The sequence below is a fragment of the Eubalaena glacialis genome, chromosome 13, assembly GCF_028564815.1.
Source record: "Eubalaena glacialis isolate mEubGla1 chromosome 13, mEubGla1.1.hap2.+ XY, whole genome shotgun sequence".
Lineage (NCBI taxonomy): Eukaryota > Metazoa > Chordata > Mammalia > Artiodactyla > Balaenidae > Eubalaena > Eubalaena glacialis.
Genome location: NC_083728.1, coordinates 23,840,376 through 23,862,435, shown reverse-complemented (window position 1 = coordinate 23,862,435; position 22,060 = coordinate 23,840,376). Strand labels below are relative to the sequence as shown.

The 22,060-nt window shown below is 49.6% G+C and overlaps 1 protein-coding gene across 9 annotated transcripts in view; it reads left to right on the top strand.

Moving 5' to 3' along the window:
• EPB41L1 (erythrocyte membrane protein band 4.1 like 1) overlaps positions 1 to 22,060 on the top strand; it is a 91,376-nt gene that overhangs the window by 38,582 nt on the left and 30,734 nt on the right. For 4 of the 9 annotated variants that reach the window (XM_061210163.1, XM_061210164.1, XM_061210167.1 and 1 more), the window contains exons 5-14: positions 129 to 233; positions 843 to 885; positions 4,226 to 4,301; positions 10,067 to 10,285; positions 12,611 to 12,698; positions 13,237 to 13,389; positions 14,657 to 14,754; positions 15,021 to 15,196; positions 17,842 to 17,987; positions 21,258 to 21,440. In XM_061210163.1, the coding sequence (XP_061066146.1) occupies positions 129 to 233; positions 843 to 885; positions 4,226 to 4,301; positions 10,067 to 10,285; positions 12,611 to 12,698; positions 13,237 to 13,389; positions 14,657 to 14,754; positions 15,021 to 15,196; positions 17,842 to 17,987; positions 21,258 to 21,440 (1,287 nt within the window). Of the gene's footprint in view, positions 1 to 128; positions 234 to 842; positions 886 to 4,225; positions 4,302 to 10,066; positions 10,286 to 12,610; positions 12,699 to 13,236; positions 13,390 to 14,656; positions 14,755 to 15,020; positions 15,197 to 17,838; positions 17,988 to 18,863; positions 18,900 to 21,257; positions 21,441 to 22,060 lie in introns of all 9 variants that reach the window. The other 5 variants (XM_061210162.1, XM_061210161.1, XM_061210165.1 and 2 more) reach the window with 2 other exon arrangements.

Genomic DNA, 22,060 nt, shown 5'->3' with positions numbered 1-22,060 from the left:
CTGAGATCCTCCCCAGATGCTGGAAACCTCTTGCGGGTTTTCACGTCTTCCTGGTGGAGCCTGGGGCATCTCCCCGCCCCACCCTGAGGTGTGTTCCGGCCTCACGGCAGCTCTGCTCTTCTCTTCAGAAACACGGCCGGGGCCAGGTGCTGTTTGACCTGGTCTGTGAGCACCTCAACCTCCTGGAGAAGGACTACTTTGGCCTGACCTTCTGTGATGCCGACAGCCAGAAGGTACCTGGGCTGGGGAGCGGGGCTGGCTGGAAGGCCTGCCTTGGTTGGGGGGGGGTCTCTTCCCTTAGGCCCCCATTGGCCTGGCCACGTCCCATGGCTTCCATCAGCCCTCAGCTCTTCATTAGGTACCTTCTGTCTGCACGCCTCCAGGGTTCAGCCTGCCCTGTCCATCCTCAGTTCTCTGTCTCCCCTGTGCCCCTGTCCTTCCTTGGGGGCCTGCAAGTCAGCCTCAGATGGGTATCTGGAGAGCCGTGGCATGGCTTCCTGTGGGAGCTGAGGCACTCACCCCCAGCCCCTCTTCCCCACCCTTGGGAAGCTCCTGCCTGAGTTTCCTTCTTCCCACCAATCCCACTGCAGCTGCATTACCCGTTCACCGTGCTGCCTCCAAGCAATGCCAGGCCCAGGGCCCCGGGTCCCAAACCCTGAGTGAAGCCAGGCCTCATTCCCTCACCTCCCAGTCCCAGGGGAAGGGACCCAGACAGCTCAGCCAAGGAAGGCTGTTCCCAGCTAAGGGGCTGTTGGCAGACCATTTCGGGACGTTTCTCTCTCCTAGCCCTACCCAAGTGCACTCCTCCATCTCCCTCTAAAGAACTCTATCTTCTCCTACAGAACTGGCTGGACCCCTCCAAGGAAATCAAGAAGCAGATCCGGAGTGAGTGGCTTGCTGTGGTTGGAACTGGTAGTGGAAGGGTGGAGGGGGAGCGTCAGGCCTTGAGGGCCCTAGCTGTGCTGCTTCTTCCTCCTTTGGGAAGTGCGTTCGGACCCATGAGTTCGTTTGCTGTGTGTGGCAGATCTTGGGGAAGGCAGGGTATTGTTTTATAGATGAGGAGCCTGAGGCCTGGACAAGAGGAATGACCGTCTGGAGTCACCCAGCAGGTTAGCAGAGGGACCACAGCTGCCTTCAGGATGTCAGGGACCTGCAGAGTCATCTAGGACAAGGGGACAAACCGATGGCCTCAAAACAGCCACCCTTCTGTCCAGGGCCAGTGCGGGCTTCAGTGATCAGTGACCTTTGACTCAGCTCAGATTCCTTGTCCCCACAGTACTCTAGGCCACTGCCAACTGAGAGGAGTGAATGTGTCCTGTGTTTAGTGATGGATGACTGAGGCCCAGAAAGAGGCAGTTATTTACCCAAGATCACAGAGTGAGGTATGGGCCATGCCAGGTCTTGTGCCCTGGCCTCCCAGCACCATCCTGCACTCTTTTCAAGGCCTGGGTCGAAGACAGATGAGCAGGCCAAAAACCTGTCTTTTCTGGCCCAGAGGAAAAAAGGCATGTTGGGAGGGGCGGGGCAGCCTTCAAACACCAGAAGGGGGAGGTAGGTGGCCTCAGCCAGGGGGCATGCAGTGAGTGGGGACTTGGAGCCTAGAGGCAGCGGTGCCTCCACTGGGGGCTCCTCCCCTTGGCTGTGCTTGGGCTTCCTGGGCCCCTGGCTGGAAAGCTATAGCCAAGCCTGTTGCCGTGACAGCAGGCAGCTGGGCCTTAGGGATGCCAGCTGACTGTGCAGGAGGGGGCTTGAGGGATGCTTCCTGTAGCCTCCTGTCAGTTGGAGATAAAGAGGCAGGCTCACGGACAGAGCCCTCTTCTCTGGGGCCAACAGGGTCCTAGGCCTGGCCTTTATGCTGTCCCCAGGAACCCCAGCCCAGCTGGGAGGCCTGGCTCTCATGCCTGAAAGAATCAGAACGCACACAGTGGCTGAGAGTGTTTGAGGAGGACCAGGACCTTAGAAAAGAGAAGCTGCTGACAGAATCTTTGGGTCTCGGCTCCCTCCCCAGGGCAAGAAGTGATCCCCTCGGGTTATGAAGGAGCAGGGCTTCCTCCTTTATTTAGTAAAGCCACAGTCTCTGTTCCTACCCCTGCAGTTTCTACCCATTCACCCCAGTTCTGGCTTCTGGGGCCCCCACAGAGCAATTTTTTACCCACTTTCTTGATTTGTGACAACTCCAGCCTTCTGAAGGTGGCACCTGAGTCCTTATGTCCTGGCCTTCAGAGTTGGGTATATTTCCTCCCAAATCTCAGTGCCCATCACCTAGGGCACTGGGGGCAATTCCTCCACCTCTCTGGATTCCCGCATCTCCCTAGCAAGTGGATTAGTGATTACTGCCTCACTAGGTGGGGATGAAGGTTCAGTGATGTGAGTGTGGACAACAGCCAGCACATAGTAGGTGCTTCACATAGTAGGAGGCAATCTGGTGTGACGGTTAAAAGGACAGACGCGGGAAGTAGACTGCCTGGATTTGAATCCTGACTCCATCACTACTTCTCGTGTTATTTAATTGCTCTGTGCCTCATCATCTGTAAAGTGGGGGTAACCCTTATCTTTAGGGTTGTTGTGAGGATTAAATGAGTTATTAGGTGTTCAACACCTAAAAGGTGCCTGCCCATAGTAACACCCAGTTTGTATTAGCCATTATTATTATTATTAATTATTACCATTATTCTCTCGCTCTCTTTTTTTCTTGGCTGTGCTGTGCGGCTTGTGGGATCTCAGCTCCCCAGCCAGGGATTGAACCCTGGCCATGGCGGTGAAAGCCCGGAATCTTAACAACTAGGCCACCAGGGAACTCCCCCATTATTATTCTTGAGACAGGGGTTGTTTCCCCTTGAGGCTGCTGTTTCCAAGGAGTCAGCTGCAGTCAGGAGCCTAGGTTGTGGAGTCATATGATCAGAGGCTAGACCTGTTTTCTATCGCTGACTAGCTGGGTGATCCTGGGAGAATGACTTAACCTCTCAAAACCTTCATCTATTAAAAGGAAAGTCTACCTCAGGATCACTATAAAGATTAAATTCCAAAAACACGTGTAAAGTTCTTAGCAAGCCAAGCGACCAGCACTTAGTAAGTGTTGGAGACATGACAGCTGTATGGTGAAGATGGTGATGCCCACAGGGACAAGGATGGTAGTGATGGCATGGCCTCCAGCCCTTCATGTCCACAGCCCTGCTCTGGATGGGCCTCTCTTTCTCACTTTGTCAGAGGTCCCTTTAGAGCATGGAGCCCAAAATGTCCCAGGGGTGGTCTGACCATTGTTTTGGATTATGGCCTTTCATCAAGGCCTCCTCCCTCCCCCCTCTTCTTAAGTGGTCATCCCTCTTCTTGGTTTGCAGAGCTTGTTTCCAGCTGAAACCTCAGCGTTTATTTTTCTCTACCTTGTAAATGTGTACCATTGATTTTTCATATCTAAACGTGGAGGTTAACATTTACCCCTGTGAAATGTTCTTTGTTACTTTTAGCCCATTGTATTTGCTTTTGGGTCTTGTTTATAATCCAATTCTGCCATCTGAGATGGAGTCAACATCGTATAGGGCAGAGTTTTGCAACATGTTTTCTGAGAAACTTTAATCTGGAAGGATGCCCTGTGACAAATGGATGCAACAGGTCAAATGGATTTTGGAAACTCTTGAATGCATGTCCCCCTTCAAGAGGTGCAATGCACAGTAGCAGAGTGAGGGCTCTGAGAAGTCCAAAGTTAGGAAACCTGTTTAATGTGGTATTTTCTAGATTAATTATCTTCCCATTAATGTCCTGGGGCACAGACTTTGGTGTAGAGGGAAGAGCATGGGCTCTGGATCCAGGTGGCCTGGGTCTGAACCTCAGCATTGCCACTTCCTAGCTTGTGACCTTGGACTGGCCACTTTACTGCCTGGGCCTCACCGTCCTCATTTACAAAATGGGTTTAATCATAGGACTTACTAACAGGGATGTTGTGAGGTTTAATGAAGCAATGTTTGTATAGTAATTAACAGCATGCCTGGCATGCACCATTGTTTTCTTTCTTTCTACCTTCCTTCCCACTGCTAGTTCACAAGTCTGTTAATCTGGGCCTCAGTCTCCTCATCTGTCAAGTGGGAATAATGTGCCAGGGTCTCTTATTGGATTGTCCTAAGATGATTGTTATGGGAAGACTGAAAAATTGCCCATGGCATGGTGCATCTGGGCCACCCACGGGGGAGATGGGGCCTCTCTGATCTCTTCCCCCATCTTCTCCTCTCAGGCAGCCCCTGGAATTTTGCCTTCACAGTCAAGTTCTACCCCCCTGACCCTGCCCAGCTGACAGAAGACATCACAAGGTGAGGGCTGGGGAGGGGTGGTGGTGGAGGGGGATGGACACAGAGCCCTGGGTGACACAAGGTGGTATATGGGTACATGATGGCAGGTGCAAACCCAGATGCTTACTGAGGCCAGGCAGACAGCATCAACAAGGGAAACCAACTCAGTGCAAGAGAAAGTGATGCAAACAGTGGTCGATGGCAACTGACCCTTGACTTCAGAGGGGGAGGTGTCACGGGGAACAGTGGGGCTCAGTGTGAATTCAAGAGGACAGATGCCACTTAAAACAGTTGCTGTTCTGCTCGGGCAGTCACTGCCATGTGGGAATCAGGCCTGATAGTTGGAGTGAAGCTAGAGATTTGAGAGTAAAAACCACACTTTTTAAATATTGGCAACTAATTTAAACTCTTAAAAAGCATGGTGTGGGCCATCTCTGGGTAGGATAAACCAGACATGTCTGAAGACTGATGTGCTGGCTGGACCGCCAGGTTTTAACTTTGGGGATAGGAGGGATTAGAACACAGATGCCTTTGCAAGTGGGAGTTTGGTCCTGTGTGCTACTCTGTGCACATGGCAGGCGTGTGGGGGTCAAATGAGGCATGTGACCACCCCAGGGAGGCAAGCCCAGGCTGCTGGGGTGAACGTGGATTGTAAGTGCAGGCCTTGTGCCTCAGTGCCAGTAGATAACAAGGCTTAAAGATTAGAAGGGGGTGCAAAGCATCTCTCAGGATGAGAGCTTGCATGGGGCTCAGCCTGCCTCTGAAATCCAAAACAGGGAGGGGCCTTTCTCTTTATCTAAGCCCCTTCCAAAGAGATAGTCTTACTTTACAATATCCTGGGGCTGTGTCATCCAGTGTGCTGGGCCCTAAACACCCACCAACCATAGGATGTGGCTTGGAGTTATTCCTACAGCAAGAGAGGGAGCTACTAAGCCATCCTCTGTCTCCCATTGGGTCCCTCCTTAATCTCTGCCATTTGCCAGGCAATGGGCCAAGGTCAAGATACCGACTCTGGCCTTGGGAGATAAAACAGATATCCCTGGAATAGATCAGACCTGAGGCCTTGGCCTCATTAGCCCTGCTCTAATCCCTGAGGTCAGCTTGGGGCCAAGGTGGCAGCAGCAGGGTCTAAACTTCATTCCCGAAAGGGCTGAGAGCTTTAGACCAATACAGCCCCCATCCCCTGGTCTTGCCCACTGGTGCCTCTCCTCTTTGTGCTGGTCCCTGGACATTGGGCCTCTAGGGACACCAGGAAGGAAGTTAGCCCTGCCCGATGTGGCTGGCCTCAGAGGATGGGGTGATAGTAGCAGCTGATTTAGTCAAAAATATTTAGAACCCAAATAAACTGGTCAGAATGACAAAGTGACTGAAATGAAAGACTGATCAGTGTGTTTGGTAATGATTTCTGAATTTGGAGACCTTTGAATGATATGCTTATAAGCCCACACTCGGTGCCTGTAATGTTTGAGCTGCTGCTGATTCTGAGCCTCTGCCTTGGCTCTGAGCACACACTGAGGCCGCATATATTGTACTTTTGGCCAGAGCTTCAGTTCTGACTGCAAAATAATGTCGTGGAGCAGTAAAAACTATACTAAGTAAAAGCCACTTAAAAGGAAAAGAAACAAGTAATTGGAAAAAAATGGTGAAACATAGCGAAGTGGGCAAGAAAGTATTGCAGGCTGAGCATGAACTGGAATATTAAAACAAAAATACACAGTAACTTAAAAAGCAATAAAAAGTGCTTTGAAATGGTTCTAAAAATTGTAAAATCATCCAAGTGTGCATGAAAGTTATAAAAAAAATCATGGCCTCGTGGTTGGAAATGTTTCTTTTAAACCAATTTGGACAATTCGTTTAGAGCTGGAGCCAAATAAAAAAGTTTTGAGAAAACATTGGCAAACAGGTTTGTCCAGACAGTGGAATATGGTGCAGAAGTTAAAATGAATAAAGTCAGGTCACGTGTGCTGACATGGGAAGGGCTCTAAGGCACATAGTTGGGAGTGAAAAAGCAAGCTGTGTGGTCAGATATAGCATTTGATAGCATTTACATGGTAAAAACACCCATGAACCAAAACCACATGCATTTTAAAAAATTTATTTTATTGAAGTATAGTTGATTTACAATGTTGTGTTAATTTCTGCTGTACAGAAAATGATTCAGTTATATATACATATATACATATTCTTTTTCATATTCTTTTCCATTATGGTTTATTATAGGATATTGAGTATCGTTCCCTGTGCTATACAGTAGGACCTTGTTGTTTATCCATTCTATATATAATAGTTTGCATCTGCTGATCCCAAACTCCCATTCCATCCCTCCCCCACCCCCTCTCCCCTTTGGCAACCACAAATCTGTTTTCTATGTCTGTGAGTCTGTTTCTGTTTCATAGATAAGTTCATTTGTGTCATATTTTAGATTCCACATATAAGTGATATCATGTGGTATTTGTCTTTCTCTTTCTGACTTACTTCACTTAGTATGATAATCTCTAGTTGCATCCATGTTGCTGTAAATGGCAATATTTCATTCTTTTTATGGCTGAGTAATATTCCATTGTATATATGTACCACATCTTCCTTATCCACTCATCTGTCGATGGACATTTAGATTGCTTCCATGTCTTGGCTAACGTAAATAGTGCTGCTGTGAACATAGGGGTGCATGTATCGTTTCTTAATTACAGTTTTTTCCGGATATATGCCCAGGAGTGGGATTGCTGGATCATATGGCAACTGTATTTTTAGTTTTTTGAGGAACTTCTGTACTGTTTTCCATAGTGGCTGCACCAATTTACATTCCTACCAACAGTGTAGGAGGGTTCTCTTTTTTCCACACCCTCTCCAGCATTTGTTATTTGCAGACATTTTTAAAAAATTATTTATTTATTTATTTATTTATTTATGGCTGAGTTGGGTCCTCATTTCTGTGCGAGGGCTTTCTCTAGTTGTGGCAAGTGGGGGCCACTCTTCATCGCGGTGCGCGGGCCTCTCACCATTGCGGCCTCTCTTGTTGCGGAGCACAGGCTCCAGATGCGCAAGCTCAGTAATTGTGGCTCACGGGCCCAGCTGCTCCGCGGCATGTGGGATCTTCCCAGACCAGGGCTCGAACCCATGTCCCCTGCATTGGTAGGCAGATTCTCAACCACTGCACCACCAGGGAAGCCCCTGCAGACTTTTTAATGATGGCCATTCTGACCGGTGTGAGGTGGTACCTCATTGTAGTATTGATTTGCATTTCTCTAATATTTACCGATGATGAGCATCTTTTCATGTGCCTATTTGCCATCTATATGTCTTTTTGGAGAAATGTCTATTTAGGTCTTCTGCCCATTTTTTGATTGGGTTGTTTTGTTTTTTTCGTTATTGAGTTGTATGAGCTGTTTGTGTATTTTGGAAATTAAGCCCTTGTTGGTTACATCATTTGCAAATATTTTCTCCCAGTCCGTAGGTTGTCTTTTTGTTTTGTTTATGGTTTCCTTTGCTGTGCAAAAGCTTGTAAGTTTGAAAAAAAAAAAAAAGCTTGTAAGTTTGATTAGGTTCCATTTGTTTACTTTTGATTTTATTTCTATTGCCTTGTGAGACTGACCTAAGAAAACGTTGGTATGATTTATGTCAGAATGTTTTGCCTATGTTCTCTTCTAGGAATTTTGTGTTGTCCTGTCATATATTTAAGTCTTTAAGCCATTTTGAGTTTATTTTTGTGTATGGTGTGAGGGTGTGTTCTAACCTCATTGGTTTACGTGCAGCTGTCCAGCTTTCCCAGCACCACTTGCTGAAGAGACTGTCTTTTCCCCATTGCATATTCTTGCCTCCTTTGTCGAAGATTAATTGACCATAGGTGTGTGGGTGTAATTCTGGGCTCTCTGTTCTGTTCCATTGATCCATATGTCTGTTTTTTTGCCAATATCATGCAGTTTTGATTACTGTAGCTTCATAGTATTGTCTGAAATCTGGGAGGGTTATGCCTCCTGCTTTGTTCTTTTTTTTTTAAATAAATTTATTTATTTATTTATTTATTTATTTTTGGCTGCATTGAGTCTTCGTTGCGGCGTGCGGGCTTCTCATTGCAGTGGCTTCTCTTGTTGCGGAGCACGGGCGGGCTTCAGTAGTTGTGGCTCACGGGCTGTAGAGTGCAGGCTCAGTAGTTGTGGCACATGGGCTTAGTTGCTGCGCGGCAGGTGGGATCTTCCCAGACCAGGGCTTGAACCCTTGTCCCCTGCATTGGCAGGTGGATTCTTAACCACTGCGCCACCAGGGAAGTCCCTCCTGCTTTGTTCTTTTTCCTCAGGATTACTTTGGCAATTCTGGGTCTTTTATGGTTCCATATAAATTTTAGGATTATTTGTTCTAGTTCTGTGAAAAATGTCATGGGTAATTTGATAGGGATTGCATTAAATCTGTAGATTGTTTTGGGTAGTATGGCCATTTTAACAATGTTAATTCTTCCAATCCAAGAGCATGGGATATCTTTCCATTTCTTTGAATCATCTTCAATTTCCTTTATTAATGTTTTATGGTTCTCAGCATATAAGTCTTTTACCTCCTTGGTCAGGTTTATTCCTAAGTATTTTATTTTATTTTTGATGTTATTTTAAAAGAGATGTTTTCAGCAATAATGGAGCTTCTGCATGTAGAGGATTGGTAACTTGTTCCATGGTGGCAAGAAGGAAATCTTTTTTTTTCTTGCTGTATAATGTTTCAGTTTTAATAATTTTGAAACACTTCGATGCATTCAGAAATTAAAAATAAAAACCATAGATAAAAAAATAAAAGGGATTTTTTTTTTTTACATTTCCTTTCTGATATTTCATTGTTAAGTGTAAAGAAATGCAACCAATTTCTGTATGTTAATCTTGTATCCTGCTGTCTTGCTGAATTCATTTGTCAGTTCTAGCAGTTTTTGTGTGGTGTCTTTAGGGCTTTCTATATATAGTATCATGTCATCTGCGTATAATGACAATTTTACCTCTTCCCTACCAATTTGGATACATTTTATTTCTTTTTCCTGACTGATTGCTGTAGCAAGGACTTGAAATACTATGTTGAATAGAAGTGGTGAGAGTGGGTATCCTTGTCTTGTTCCAGATTTTAGCGAGAAGGCTTTCAGCTTTCACTGTTGAGTATTATATTGGCTATGGGTTTGTCATAAGTAGCTTTTATTATGTTGAGATATGTTCCCTCTATACACACTTTCATAAGAGTTTTTATCATGAATCGATGTTGAATTTTATCAAATGCTTTTTCTACATCCATGGAGATGATCATGTGAAAACCACATGCATTTCTATACGTCCATGGAGGAAAAAGGTCTAACACCACAGGGATAACAGGAGTGACCTCTGGGGGAGGGAGTTAGGACTGAGAATGGACATCAAGAGGAAATTCAGAATTATCTCTAAAGTTTACATTTTTCCCACAATAAGAGTATATTAATAGTATAATTAAAAATACATCACATTTAAAAAAAATGGTTAAACCAGCAAAGCAGTCCTAATTTAGCTTGAAAATGAGTTAGAAATTGAAAATGTTCCTATAGTAGGAAAAATCCCTCAAACTTAGAAATGAACAAAAATGCTTAACGTTGCATGAAATGTTACATAACCATCTTCTAGGATACACCCAAAGTATTAACACACGACATGCCAGTGTCTGGGAACATTCCTCTTCTGCTGCGCTGAGCGTTGATCAGTTGGTGCTGACGTATCAGTGGGCAGCTGCGCTTGGGGGAATCTAGGGAGGGAGTGGCCCCCGTGCCCATGCCAGCTCTCCCCTATGTCCAGATACTACCTGTGCCTGCAGCTGCGGGCGGACATCATCACGGGCCGCCTGCCCTGCTCCTTCGTCACGCATGCCCTGCTGGGCTCCTATGCCGTGCAGGCTGAGCTGGGCGACTATGATGCCGAGGAACATGTGGGCAACTATGTCAGCGAGCTCCGCTTCGCCCCTAACCAGACCCGGGAGCTGGAAGAAAGGATCATGGAGCTGCACAAGACGTACAGGTGAGAGGGCCTCCGCCCAGGCCTCCCCTTGCTCCTTGCCCTGTTGGCCAGAACCTTCCTGGCTAGGCCACCGGATCGTATGCTGTAAGTACCCCACCTGGCTCTGCCGCTAACGTGAGGTGTGTCTGAGAGCACATCATCTCATCAGATGGGAATGATGGTAACTTGCTATGTGACCTTAAATGACCGCTTGGGACCCCAGGTTCTTAAGCTCTTGTACTGGTGTAGTAATTCCCTGTCCTTAGCCTCTGAGAATCGGTCTCTTTAACTGCCAATTGGAGATGATAATAATGATTGTGTGTCCCTGGGTAAGTGTCCTGATGTCTCCGGGCATAAAGTTCAAAAGTTTACATTCTAAAGCCAGACCGTCTGGTTCACCTTTTGGCTCTGTCTCTTTCTAACCAGGGGATCTCGGGCTGGTCATTTCACTTCCCTGTGCTTTTAGTTTCCTCATTTGTTTATTGTGGGCACTAGTAAAACCTATGCTGTAGGGTCCTGGAGGGCCTAAATGGTGCATATTAGAGACACACTGCATGGTGGCTATTATTGTTGCTCTGTGATTTGAGGGGTTGAGTAGTTGATTGTGCAGTGGAAAGCAGCTTGTACCAGGAGTTACAAGATAGTTAACTAGTTGTGTGATTATGGGCTGGCTATTTAACCCATCAGCCCCATTTTTTACCTGTATTTGTAAGGACTTAGATTATCAGTGTTTCTCAACTACTGGTATTCAGGGCAGGAGAATTCACTGTGCAGGATGTTTGGCATCTCTGGGCCCCAGGCGTTAAATGCCCATAACACCCCCTCAGTCATTGTAACAACCAAAATGCATCCCCCATTTCCAAATCCCTGCCGTGAAGGTGATACCCACTCCCTGGGGGGACCCCTGGAACTAAATGGTCCTTTTAAGCTGGAAGTACTCTAAGTCCAGTCTTGTCAGGGAAACCCAATGTGATAAATGACGTGGAAGTGCATTGTAAACTGTAAAGTGCTATGCATGTGGGAGGGGGTATGGTGATATTATCTCATTGCTAATGAGGATGGAGGGAATGAGGAGGGTTGCATCCTGGGGAGAGAGGCCATCTGGAGAGACGCCCAGGGCCAGAGGTGGAGGGATCATGTATGTGGGGAAGAAAGCCTGCTGGGGTGTGATGGGACACGAGGTCTGGGTGGCAAACGTGTCTCTCAGAGACTTGCACACCAACTCTGATTGGCTAGTAACAGCTGCTGTTGTATTGTGTTGAGCAGGATACTGAAACCGTGCAGCCGGTTAGCAACGTCTGCCTGGGCTCTTTGTCATCCCTGTTGTAGGCAGCAAGGTATGTTAGGGATTCGCAAGAGTCCTAATAATTCAGAGAGGGAAGTTCAGATCAGTATGGTCTGGAGAAATCCTAACGGCCATCCCTTCAGCTGTAACAGCTCTTTTGACTTAAAGCAGATTGACTTCCAGTGTCCAGGTATCCTGCACAAAAGCTCCCCGAGGTAGACAGAGCACAGGAAACTGAGGCTATGAGACAGATGGAAGCGAAGTGGCTGGGAACATGAACCATGGAGCCACATTGTCTGGATTCACATCCTGACTTTGCTACTTAATAGCTGTGTGCCCTTAGGCAAGTTATTCAACCTCTCTGTGCCATAGTTTCCTCATCTATAAAGTGGGAATAGTGATATCTACCTTACAGTACTGTTATGAGGATTCAGATGAATTAATACATGTAAAGTGCTTGGAACAGTAACCAGCATGTAGTGCTCAATAAATGTTACTCAGTAAATGCTGTGAGAGCGTACGGTTTCCTGGCAGCCAAAGCAAAGAAGGAACTTGATGAATTACATAACTCTTCTTTTCAGAAAGGAGAGAGATTCCTCCTTTCCTCAAGGGCGATTAAGTGGTTTCCGATACCAAATTCTGTGAAAAATAGCCTTTGTGGGTAATAATTCAGGAGCCCCTGGGTGATAATGATAAGCAATGTCATCCACAGTGGTTTCACTGTCGTGAAGAAACAGAATTTATGGCTCCCATTTAATCCAGTGGCAGAATGAGGCAAAAATCCGGACTCCTGGCTGAGGCCTTGAACGCTTCCTGGAGAAAATAAGACTGGACCTGAGCTTTGGCAGGAGATGAGAGTTCAGTGGACTGAAGCAGGGGGCTAGGGGTGCTCTGTCCGGCACTGAGAGCAGAGGTGAGGGACCGGGGAGGCCCAGCCATACTCCTGCTCCAGAATGCTTGCCTTCCTGGAATCACAGGTTCTGATTGCGGTCATCTTCGGCTGGCAGGACTCAGGCCTTGGTCCTTCCACCGGCCACCAGCGATCACTTTCTTTCCCTTAGGGGCATGACCCCAGGAGAAGCAGAAATCCACTTCCTAGAGAACGCCAAGAAGCTTTCTATGTACGGAGTAGACCTGCACCATGCCAAGGTATTGCTGGGTGCCAGGGTGCCCCTAGGTTCTGGGGGGTGCACCCGAGGAACTACCAGGGCCTTCTAGAGGGCTTGGTGTGCCAGACTCTGTGTTACCTCCAACCTGAAGCCTTTTCTCTTCTCATTTCTCATAACTTGACGTTCCATAACCCTTTATTTCCCCATGACCCTTATTATTTTCTCCTTGTATTATATTTATTTATGAATCTGTCTGTGCCACCGCTAGATTGGGAGCTTCATGAGGGAAAGACATAGGCCTTAACTTATTTCTGTATCCTGAGCATATAGCATATGACCTAGTATGCATAGGTACCCCTAACTGTTTGCTGGGTGAATGAATGATTGAGTGATTGATAGAGAAAATGATTGAACAAGTGAGTGGGTGAATAAAGGACAAAATGAATGAACAAATGGCTCTGTGAGGGATTAGTCAGTGGGGCTCCAGCATGGATGCTCAAACCCTGCTCCTGAAGGCTCATTACAAGCAGAGCTCAGAATGGGGTTTCGGGGTCATTCCACGGTCCCTTCTCACACAGGACTCTGAGGGCATCGACATCATGTTAGGGGTCTGTGCCAATGGCCTGCTCATCTACCGGGACCGGCTGAGGATCAACCGCTTCGCCTGGCCCAAGATTCTCAAGATCTCCTACAAGAGGAGTAACTTCTACATCAAGATACGGCCTGGGGAGGTGAGCCTGCCTTGGGAATCCCTTCTTCACCGGGATCAACTAAAATGGAGGGGACCCCGGCAGCTGGGCCTGGGTTTTTTCCTACCCAGGATACATGGATGGAGGTGCTGGGTGCTGGGTAGGGAGACAGTCCTCTTTTGCTGGGGCTCTCTACATAGACTTTGCACTTTAGGTATGTGCCTGCACACACACACACACACACACACACACACACACACACGGGAGTATACGCATAAAGATAACCACATATATTCAGGTTATACAGATCAGGGAATGTATGTCCATGTCCCTGATTTGCTTACATGTGGTACTCATACGAAGATGCACACACACGACTACACACACATGCAAACATGAATATGCCCACCCTCCACATCCCGCCCATCACAGAGTCCACTTGGTTCCACCTCTAGAATAAATGGGAGCCCGTCTGCTTCTGTCCCTCTGTCTACTGCACCAGCCACCATCTCTCCCCTCCATCCCTACACTGTCCTTCTCACTAGTCTCCCGGCCTCCACTGCCACTCCAGGCCATTTTCCTCATAGCTGCTGGAGAGAGCTTAAAAGTCCCTTGCATCAGTTCATGTCAAACCCACCCCACTCCCACTCCTCACTTGAACCTTCTGAGAGCTCTCCTTAGCTCTTGGACTCAACTCCTAACTCTGTCTGGCCACCTGCCTCTCCCACGTGCCTCTGCCCCGCTGCCCCATGCCCACGGGCGCTCCAGCCCCTTCACCCTTCTCCGAGATCCTTGAATAAGCAAACTCTTTCCTGCCTGAGCCCTTTGCATTTGATGATCCCTCCACCTGAAATCCTCTGCCCCGCCTTCTCACATAGCTTTGGTTCCTTTCCCATCCTCCAGTTCTCTGCTCAGAGACCCCCTGTGTAGAGGGCATTCCCTGATCACCCTTTCTAAAGTAGCACCCGCCCCCCCGCCCCGTGCCTGCGCGGGCATCCCCTGTCACATCACACATCTCTATCCATTCCTTTGTGCCCTTATCAGTATCTGAGACGAGCTTGTTTACCCATTTATCATCACCCCCCACCCCCGCCGAGAATCTTCTGTCTTGGTCACCCTGGTGTCCCTGTTGCTTAGCTCTGGACCTGTCACAGAGTAAGGGCTTAATCCAGCTGATTGATTAAATGAATGAATAAATGAACAAACAGGCCAGAGCCATACAGGCCTGAGAAAGAGGTTCAGAAAGGATGGACTGGTGGTGAGGGTGGGCCCAGGCCTTGCTTCTGACCCACCCTCCCTGGTTTTGCAGTATGAGCAGTTTGAGAGCACGATTGGCTTTAAGCTCCCAAATCACCGGTCGGCCAAGAGACTGTGGAAGGTCTGCATTGAGCATCATACGTTCTTCCGGTGAGCCTGCCCCTGGGGTGTGGTAATGGGCTGAGGCAGAGGCTGTGAGTGGATGTGGGTGACGTCTGTGTTTTGTCAGTAGGAGGAGCTAGTAGGGACTCTAGGAAAGCCCTCCTCCTCCTCTTTCCCCAAGTCTCTCACCTTCTGGACCACTTAGAGTTGTCGTAGCTGGTGGGACAGCGGGATGGAAGACCAGCTGTGGTCCAGCCTTGGGCCTGGTGTTGCGCGTCTGATCCTCTCTCCTTGCCTCCATCCCTCCCCTGCAGGCTGGTGTCCCCTGAGCCCCCACCCAAGGGCTTCCTGGTGATGGGCTCCAAATTTCGGTATAGTGGGAGGACCCAGGCACAGACCCGCCAGGCCAGCGCCCTCATCGACCGGCCCGCGCCCTTCTTTGAGCGTTCCTCCAGCAAACGGTACACCATGTCCCGCAGCCTTGATGGAGGTATGCCCCACGCTGAAGGTGGCGGGGAGAGTGGCGTGTAGAGGGGGGTGGGAGCATGCTGGGTCCTGTAGAAGGAGCAGTGGAGGCGGTGAACACATCACAGTTGACTTGCACCAGGCATGGTGGCCCCAGAGCACTGCTGCACCTGGTGACTCTCAGTGGGTTAGTCTAGCCTACGGTACCACTTCTGCTGGAATGTGACACTGACACTCTGGGCTTCTCACAACTTCCCTGAGTTGCGGCCTTTTGGGGTCCCAGGTTCAGCCATATGGTTTCCTGGGCCCCCTTCCCAAGAAGCTTAGCAGTTCACAGCTTGTCACCATTCTGGAATGGTATATCGTAACTGCAGTGTGGAGCTGGTGATGCCTTACTGGAGGCGAAGGAGTTGTTCCCAATCATTTTTTTGGTTCCACTGGGCTCTGGGCTGATTGACATCTAACTGCATGTCAGTCTCCACTGCCCCCATTTCTCTTGAGTTGATAGGTGCCCTGACTATTAATGAGAATTGGCCATACATTGCCCTGTATCAAGCAGACCAGATTCTCAAAATGTGGCATCAGAACCAGCTGTGAGCTTGTAAACATGAGAAGTCCCAGGCCTTTACCTAATCCTACTAAATCAGCACCCTTTAGGGCCCAGAACTCTCCCAGGATATGCTCACGAGTTTATAGGAGAGGGTCAGAAGCCACATGGGGCATTGGGAGTTAGGCAGAGTTAGGTCTCAGCCTTGACACTCACCAGTTGCTCCATGGATGCAGGAGGTGGTCCATAAATATTTGAATGAAAGGGTGGGAGGCCTTGAGCAGCTTAACTCCCCTGGGCCTATCTCTTCTTCTGCAAAATGAATAATACCTACTTCATTGTGTTATAGGGAGAACTAAACAAATAATACCTCTACCACACCCAAAACAGTTCATGGCACATAGTAGGACCTTAATAAATTGTAGGACCACTAATAAATTATTATTGCTTTTAGGTTTATAGGGGGTAGCTTGAAGGTAGGAGATGGAGACTTTGGTGGGGGACCAGCAGATGCTCCCAGAACATATTGGGGCTGGCCTCCAGGCAAGGCAACAAATATTTTCTTAGTGTTAGATGTGTGCCAGGCCTTGTGTTAGGTCCTGGGTACGGTTTTTAGTATAAGTATGGCCCTTTCCTTTGAGGAGCTCACAGAATAGTAGGTTTGTCAGCATTCAACGTGATTCAGCTGGTGGGAGAAGTGTGTACAGAATACAGAGCAGCCCTGTGGAGAGAGGGTGACAACTGGCTAGAGTCTTGAAGGATGCTTAGGAGTTTGCCAGGTGATCAGGAGAGTCTGATACGTTTCCAGTAGTGTGGAGGTGAGTCCTGCCCCAGGACTCCCTGGCCGTGTTCGGAGGACATGCAGTTTTGCAAGGGTCCATTTGGGGCTCGGGAAGCTCCCTATTCTCCTTGAGTAGGTACAGTGCTGAGAGCTGAGATTTAAGCAAAGGGAAAGGAGGGCTGTGCTGTCTTTCTGTCCTCCCCTGTAGCTCCCATTACCATGCTGGGGGCTGAATGAAACCCAGGTTGTTCAGGGCAGCAAAGATTGGCCCAGAACTGGTGAAGTTCATTATCTAGGAAGCCCGGACTCTAAGCCAGGAGGCCTGGGTCCTTGTCCTGATTCACTGAAAGGTTACCAGTGGGACCTTTCTCCTTTCGAGGTCTCAATTTATCCTCTGTAAAACGGGGATAGTAATTCCCATCCTAGACATCAACACAGAGTATTATGTGGATCTAATGAAATAATGTGCATAAATGGGCAGTTTGTCAAGTGATATATATGAATAAAAAGGATAATTATTCTTTAAAAAAAAAATCTATGCCAATCCCGAGGATAATCTGTGCTCTGATGATTTTAATCCAGTATTTTCCAGCCATTTTTTCCACTGAGACACAAGGCCTGGGCATAGTCTGGGTTTTGCCCAGTGTCTGATGTAAAGTCTGTAATTCCATCCCTTTCTTTCCTGTTCAGAAAAGGACTTTGGAATGCCAATGAGTGAGAAAGATGTTATTGCAGGGATCCCCTTGATTTCTCCCTAATTTATAAAGAAGGTAAATCATGTGCAAACCTCAGGACTTTAACTTTCACTAATAAAAGCTAATCTCACAGTATCTGTGTATTGTTAAATAACGGTCAAGCGAGTATCTGCTACGACCACCACAACAAAAACAGTAACATTTGTGAGCCAACACTGATCGAACTGGCTCACTCTGAGCCAGCCCCTGCTTCTCCGAGACGCATTAACTTCTCTGTTCCTCCTCCCAGTTGTCTGAATTAGGTACTGTTTGTAGATGAGGAAACTGAGGCCCAGAGACGTTGTATAACTTACCCAAGATCACACAACCAAGAAGAGATGGATTTGAGATTTGAACCCAGGCTCGAGTGCTGTAGAAATCAGGGGAGGCCCTGGCGCTGGAGGCAGCTCTGGCTCTCACCACCTGAGTGACCTGGGGAAGGCCACTCCACTCCTCTAGGCACTGGCTCCTTATCCCCAGTGTGTTGAGGCTGTGGAGGTATCTGCTCTACGCCAGGCGTGGTTGGGCGGGCGGTGGGTTGGCTTCTGGTCCCTGTGCCTGGGAGATGACTCACATGGCTGCCCGGCCGTCTCTGCCCACTTCAGCAGAGTTCTCTCGACCGGCCTCGGTCAGTGAGAACCACGACGCAGGACCTGACAGTGACAAGCGGGAGGAGGATGGCGAGTCTGGGCTGCGGCGATCAGAGGCTGAGGAGGGAGAGGTCAGGACCCCCACCAAGATCAAGGAGTTAAAGGTACGAGCCCGGCTTTCTTGTGCCCTCTGACCTGGGGGTCAGGAGGCTGATCCTGGGTCTAGGCTCAGCCTTGGCCTTCAGGTGCCCCCAGCGGTGGCCAGGCACCCTTGCTGTGCGGCGCACCATGGACAGGGCCTTGCTCGTGGGCTGAGCTCAATACCTGGAATCCCCAGGTGGGGGTGGGGCATGATGCCCACCCTGTACCCTTTCGCTCCTTTTGCCCTGCTTTCCTGGAGGGGCACTCTGTTCCCTGGTGGACTCTGGCCTCCTCTTGCTCACTCCTAATTTGCCCTTTTGCCTGTGATCTGGATCTGCACAGCCCCCTTTCACCCATGATAGGGTGTCCCTGCAGGCCACAAGGGTGAGGTTCAAGTTCTTGCCACCCGCCCCCATTTCCCACCAACCTGTGTGCACGCTCACGCAGGCCCGCGTGGCCTCAGACTCGCAGGTGTTCACTCACAGACGTGTACCCCTTCACCCATAGGGTTATGCACCCAGACGTGCAGACAACGTGCACACGCACACGGGCATGTGCACACATGGGTGTGGTGGGTTTCCATCATGCAGCCCCACCTTGGGAGCACAAGCCCCTGAACACACACTGACAGCAAGAAGCATGACTGTCCAGAACCCCACGTCCCATCTGCCGAGTGTGATGGGCCGCTTTGCCTCCAGCCCTCCCGCCCCCTTCTTCGCCTTCCTGGGCTCCCTGCTTCACGCCCCGTACCTTCTGACGACCTCACTGCCCTGCTGGTGGCCCACCCAGCTTCCCAGAGTGCTCTGGGCTACCTGCTGGACCAGGCCAGTCGCGGTATCTCTAATCCATTTGCTCTACTGACCCTGCTGGTTCCTTTTCCTCCTCCCACGTCCCGCTAGCCGGAGCAGGAAACCACGCCGAGACACAAACAGGAGGTACTGCATGGGGCCTGTCCCCACCCACCCAGCCATTCACCCCCCAGCTCATTTGTCATCACCCCACCGTCCATCCCAGGCTCACATCCCAGCACCACCTCAACTTCAGCTTCTCCTCCACTCCCGGCCATCCTCCTCCCTCACCCAACCCCACCCTCCATAACCCCCTCCCCATCTTAAGCTCATCGAGAGACTCCAGCCCCCCAACCACCCATGTTTCCCTCCCTCCCCACCTCTCCCTCCCTTTCCCAGCTTCATGCTCCGCCTCTCCAGACCACCCCGTGCTTGCTTCCCCCCTACTGACCATCCCCCACTGTGTCCCCCAGTTCTTCCAGGCCATTCTGTGCTTTCACTGAGCTCATCTCCACCCCCATCCCCCCCCACTCCCGCCCCAAAGCCTTCCTTTGACTCTTCTCCTCCCTATACCACTGTCTTGTCATGCCTCCACATCTGTGTCCCCCCCGCCCCAAGCTTCTTTTTGTATCTGTGGGCAACCAGATGTGGGAGCGGCGGGTGTGGGGAGGGAGGAGCCTCCGAGCCCATCTGTCTTCTCAACCCCAGGTGCACCTCCCGCGGGCGGGGCCCCTGCTGCTCCAGCTCTGCCAGGAAAGCCTCCTCCTCCTCCTCCTCCTCCCATTTGCTGCTTCTCCCAACACCCTCATCCTGTGTTAACCATTTCTCCTTCCCTTTCACATAGTGTCCAACTCTTCCTTTGATACTTAACTGCAGGACAAGTGGGTCTGTTCTTGGGCTGCTGAGGGAAAGGCCGGAGGCTGGGGCGTCAGAAAGGCCTGGCTTTTGGGTTTCAGCCCCAGTTCTGCCACTGACTCTTTGAGGGTCTTGGTAAAGTCCCCTCAGTTCCCCATCTGCACAGCAAGGCATTTGGACTAGGTTTCCCCCAGGCCCTTACCCTTCAAGGATCCACTGCTCCCTTCAGCCTTGGGGAACACCACATGCCCACAGGGCCAGTGCGGCAGGTTCAAGATGGAAGGTCACCAGCCACGTCTAAGGTCCATGGCGGCCCAAACCCACCCACCTGTGCACCCTCTATCAGGTTTGATTTCTCAGACAGACGTTGTCCTGAGACAGCTCTGCTCAGGAAGGGATGCAGGAGGTACAGACAGATGTCTAGAGGGAAAGCAGAGCCTCAGTGGCATCGGTTTCCTTCCTTAGGTAACTTAGGAGTCAATCATAGTGGATCCTTGGATGCCAGAGATAAGCCCAGGGGAACTCTAGCCTTGTCCAGGGGCAAGCTTGCCTTCCAAGTAGTTGTTCCAGAATCACTGATCTGACTTTATAATAAGCTGAGGTTGTCTATTTCTTGTCCTGAGTCCTCAAACAGCTTTGCAGATAAGGGTCCTTGGGCTGCCAGCACACCTGCCCTGCCTCCAGAAGTAGGCAGACTACTGCTGGCTCCTGTGCAAAGGCTGGTCCTCACTTGACCTAAGGGCAGATTACTGTCTCATGCTGTACCGCCCAGAGCTCCGACTTGGCAATTTAATAGGGACACTCCTATGACTCCAGCTGTACCTGGCTCGGTTCTTGTGCCCAGCCTTGGGACTTACCTCCCTTCTTCCTGGTTTCTAATTCTAATCTTCCTGAACACCCCACAGAGCCCTAGTTTCTCTGTCTGGCTGTATCTCACCCTGTCTGCCCTTGAGGAGTTGGTACCCACAAGGAATCTGGAAGATCCTGGGTGGTTGGGAAAGGTAGTGGCTCACAGCAGAGAATGCCGAACATCATCTCTGCCCCTGGTGTGGAAGCAGGGCACATGTCTCTGGACGTCCTTGGATTTAGAAGGGCCCTACGGGGCCTGAGCAGTGGCACATGTTGGGCTAGGAGGGGCCTAGACTGAGGATCCTGCTAAGCACAGTGGTCCAAGTCGTGGCCAGAGGTAGGGACCAGGATCCAGGAGGCCAAGGAGTGGGCCAGAGCAGCCCAGTGAACAGGATTGGTGATTTCTCACTGTGCTTTGGTTGTAACCAGAGGGAAGTCACCTCTGCGCCTTGTGAAACTAAAGGGAACTTACCCAGACCTGTGGGATTTGGGTTGACTTAGGTGTTCCAAGGTCAGGAGCCAGGCAGGGGAGAAGAAAAGATAGTATTTGGCCAGAAGTCTCCTCTTCTTAACCTTAAGTGCTTTTTGCTCTTCTCTTGAGTGGTTTGTGCACCTGTTGGGGCTAATCATCCCTGCCCTGCTTGGCTTATGGGACGCTGTGAGGGTGAGACAGGGCCATGGATGGGAATCACCTTGCTGATGTAGGGCGGTGAAGGGGACCATTACCATTTTCACCACGCCTTGCATCCTCTTCTTGGAGCTGTTCCTCTGATACCTGACTGTCCTCTCTGTGCACCCTAGTTCTTAGACAAGCCAGAGGATGTCTTGCTGAAGCACCAGGCCAGCATCAACGAGCTCAAGAGGACCTTGAAGGAACCCAACAGCAAACTGATCCACCGGGATCGAGACTGGGAGCGGGAACGCAGGCTGCCCTCCTCTCCCGCCTCCCCCTCCCCCAAGGGCACCCCTGAGAAGGTCAACGAGGTAGGTCTCACCCGAACCCCTCAACTGGGGCCTTGGGTAAAGCCGGTGGGGAAGGTTGCTATGTACTGACTTACCCTCCCCCTCCACGCCCCGTTGCTGCGTAAGGTGGTGATGGAGATAGGGCAGCAGGTTAAGCTGAGGAAGACACATTCACTCACTCTTGGAATCCTGGGCCCCAGGGACCACCTTGAAAAACTCAAAAGACTCACTGTAGCGTGGTGTATTTCCCTTCCATCAGCCAGAGTGTAATGGGGAGGGGGTGCTGGTTAGAAATGCAGGTTCTGGGGCCCCAACTTGGACCTACTGAATCAGAGTATTTGGAGGTAGAGCCCTGGAATCAGTATTTTAAACAAGTGCCCCAGGTGATTCTCACACACACTAAATTTTAAGAATCCTGGTAGTTCTGTCCAGTAACCGGACCCTTTTGTGCCTATTGTGAAAACACAGATGGGGGGAGTGTTCCTTCCTAGGAAGATCCTCAGAGCCCACCAGAAGGGAACAGATCCTCTAGGAAAGTCAGAGCTGTTCCCGGTGCTCCAGAAAAAGATCCCACATGACCTGTCTTTCAGAGTGGAAAGCATGGGGTGTTTTCTCACTGAAAAAGAGAAAGATAGGATCTT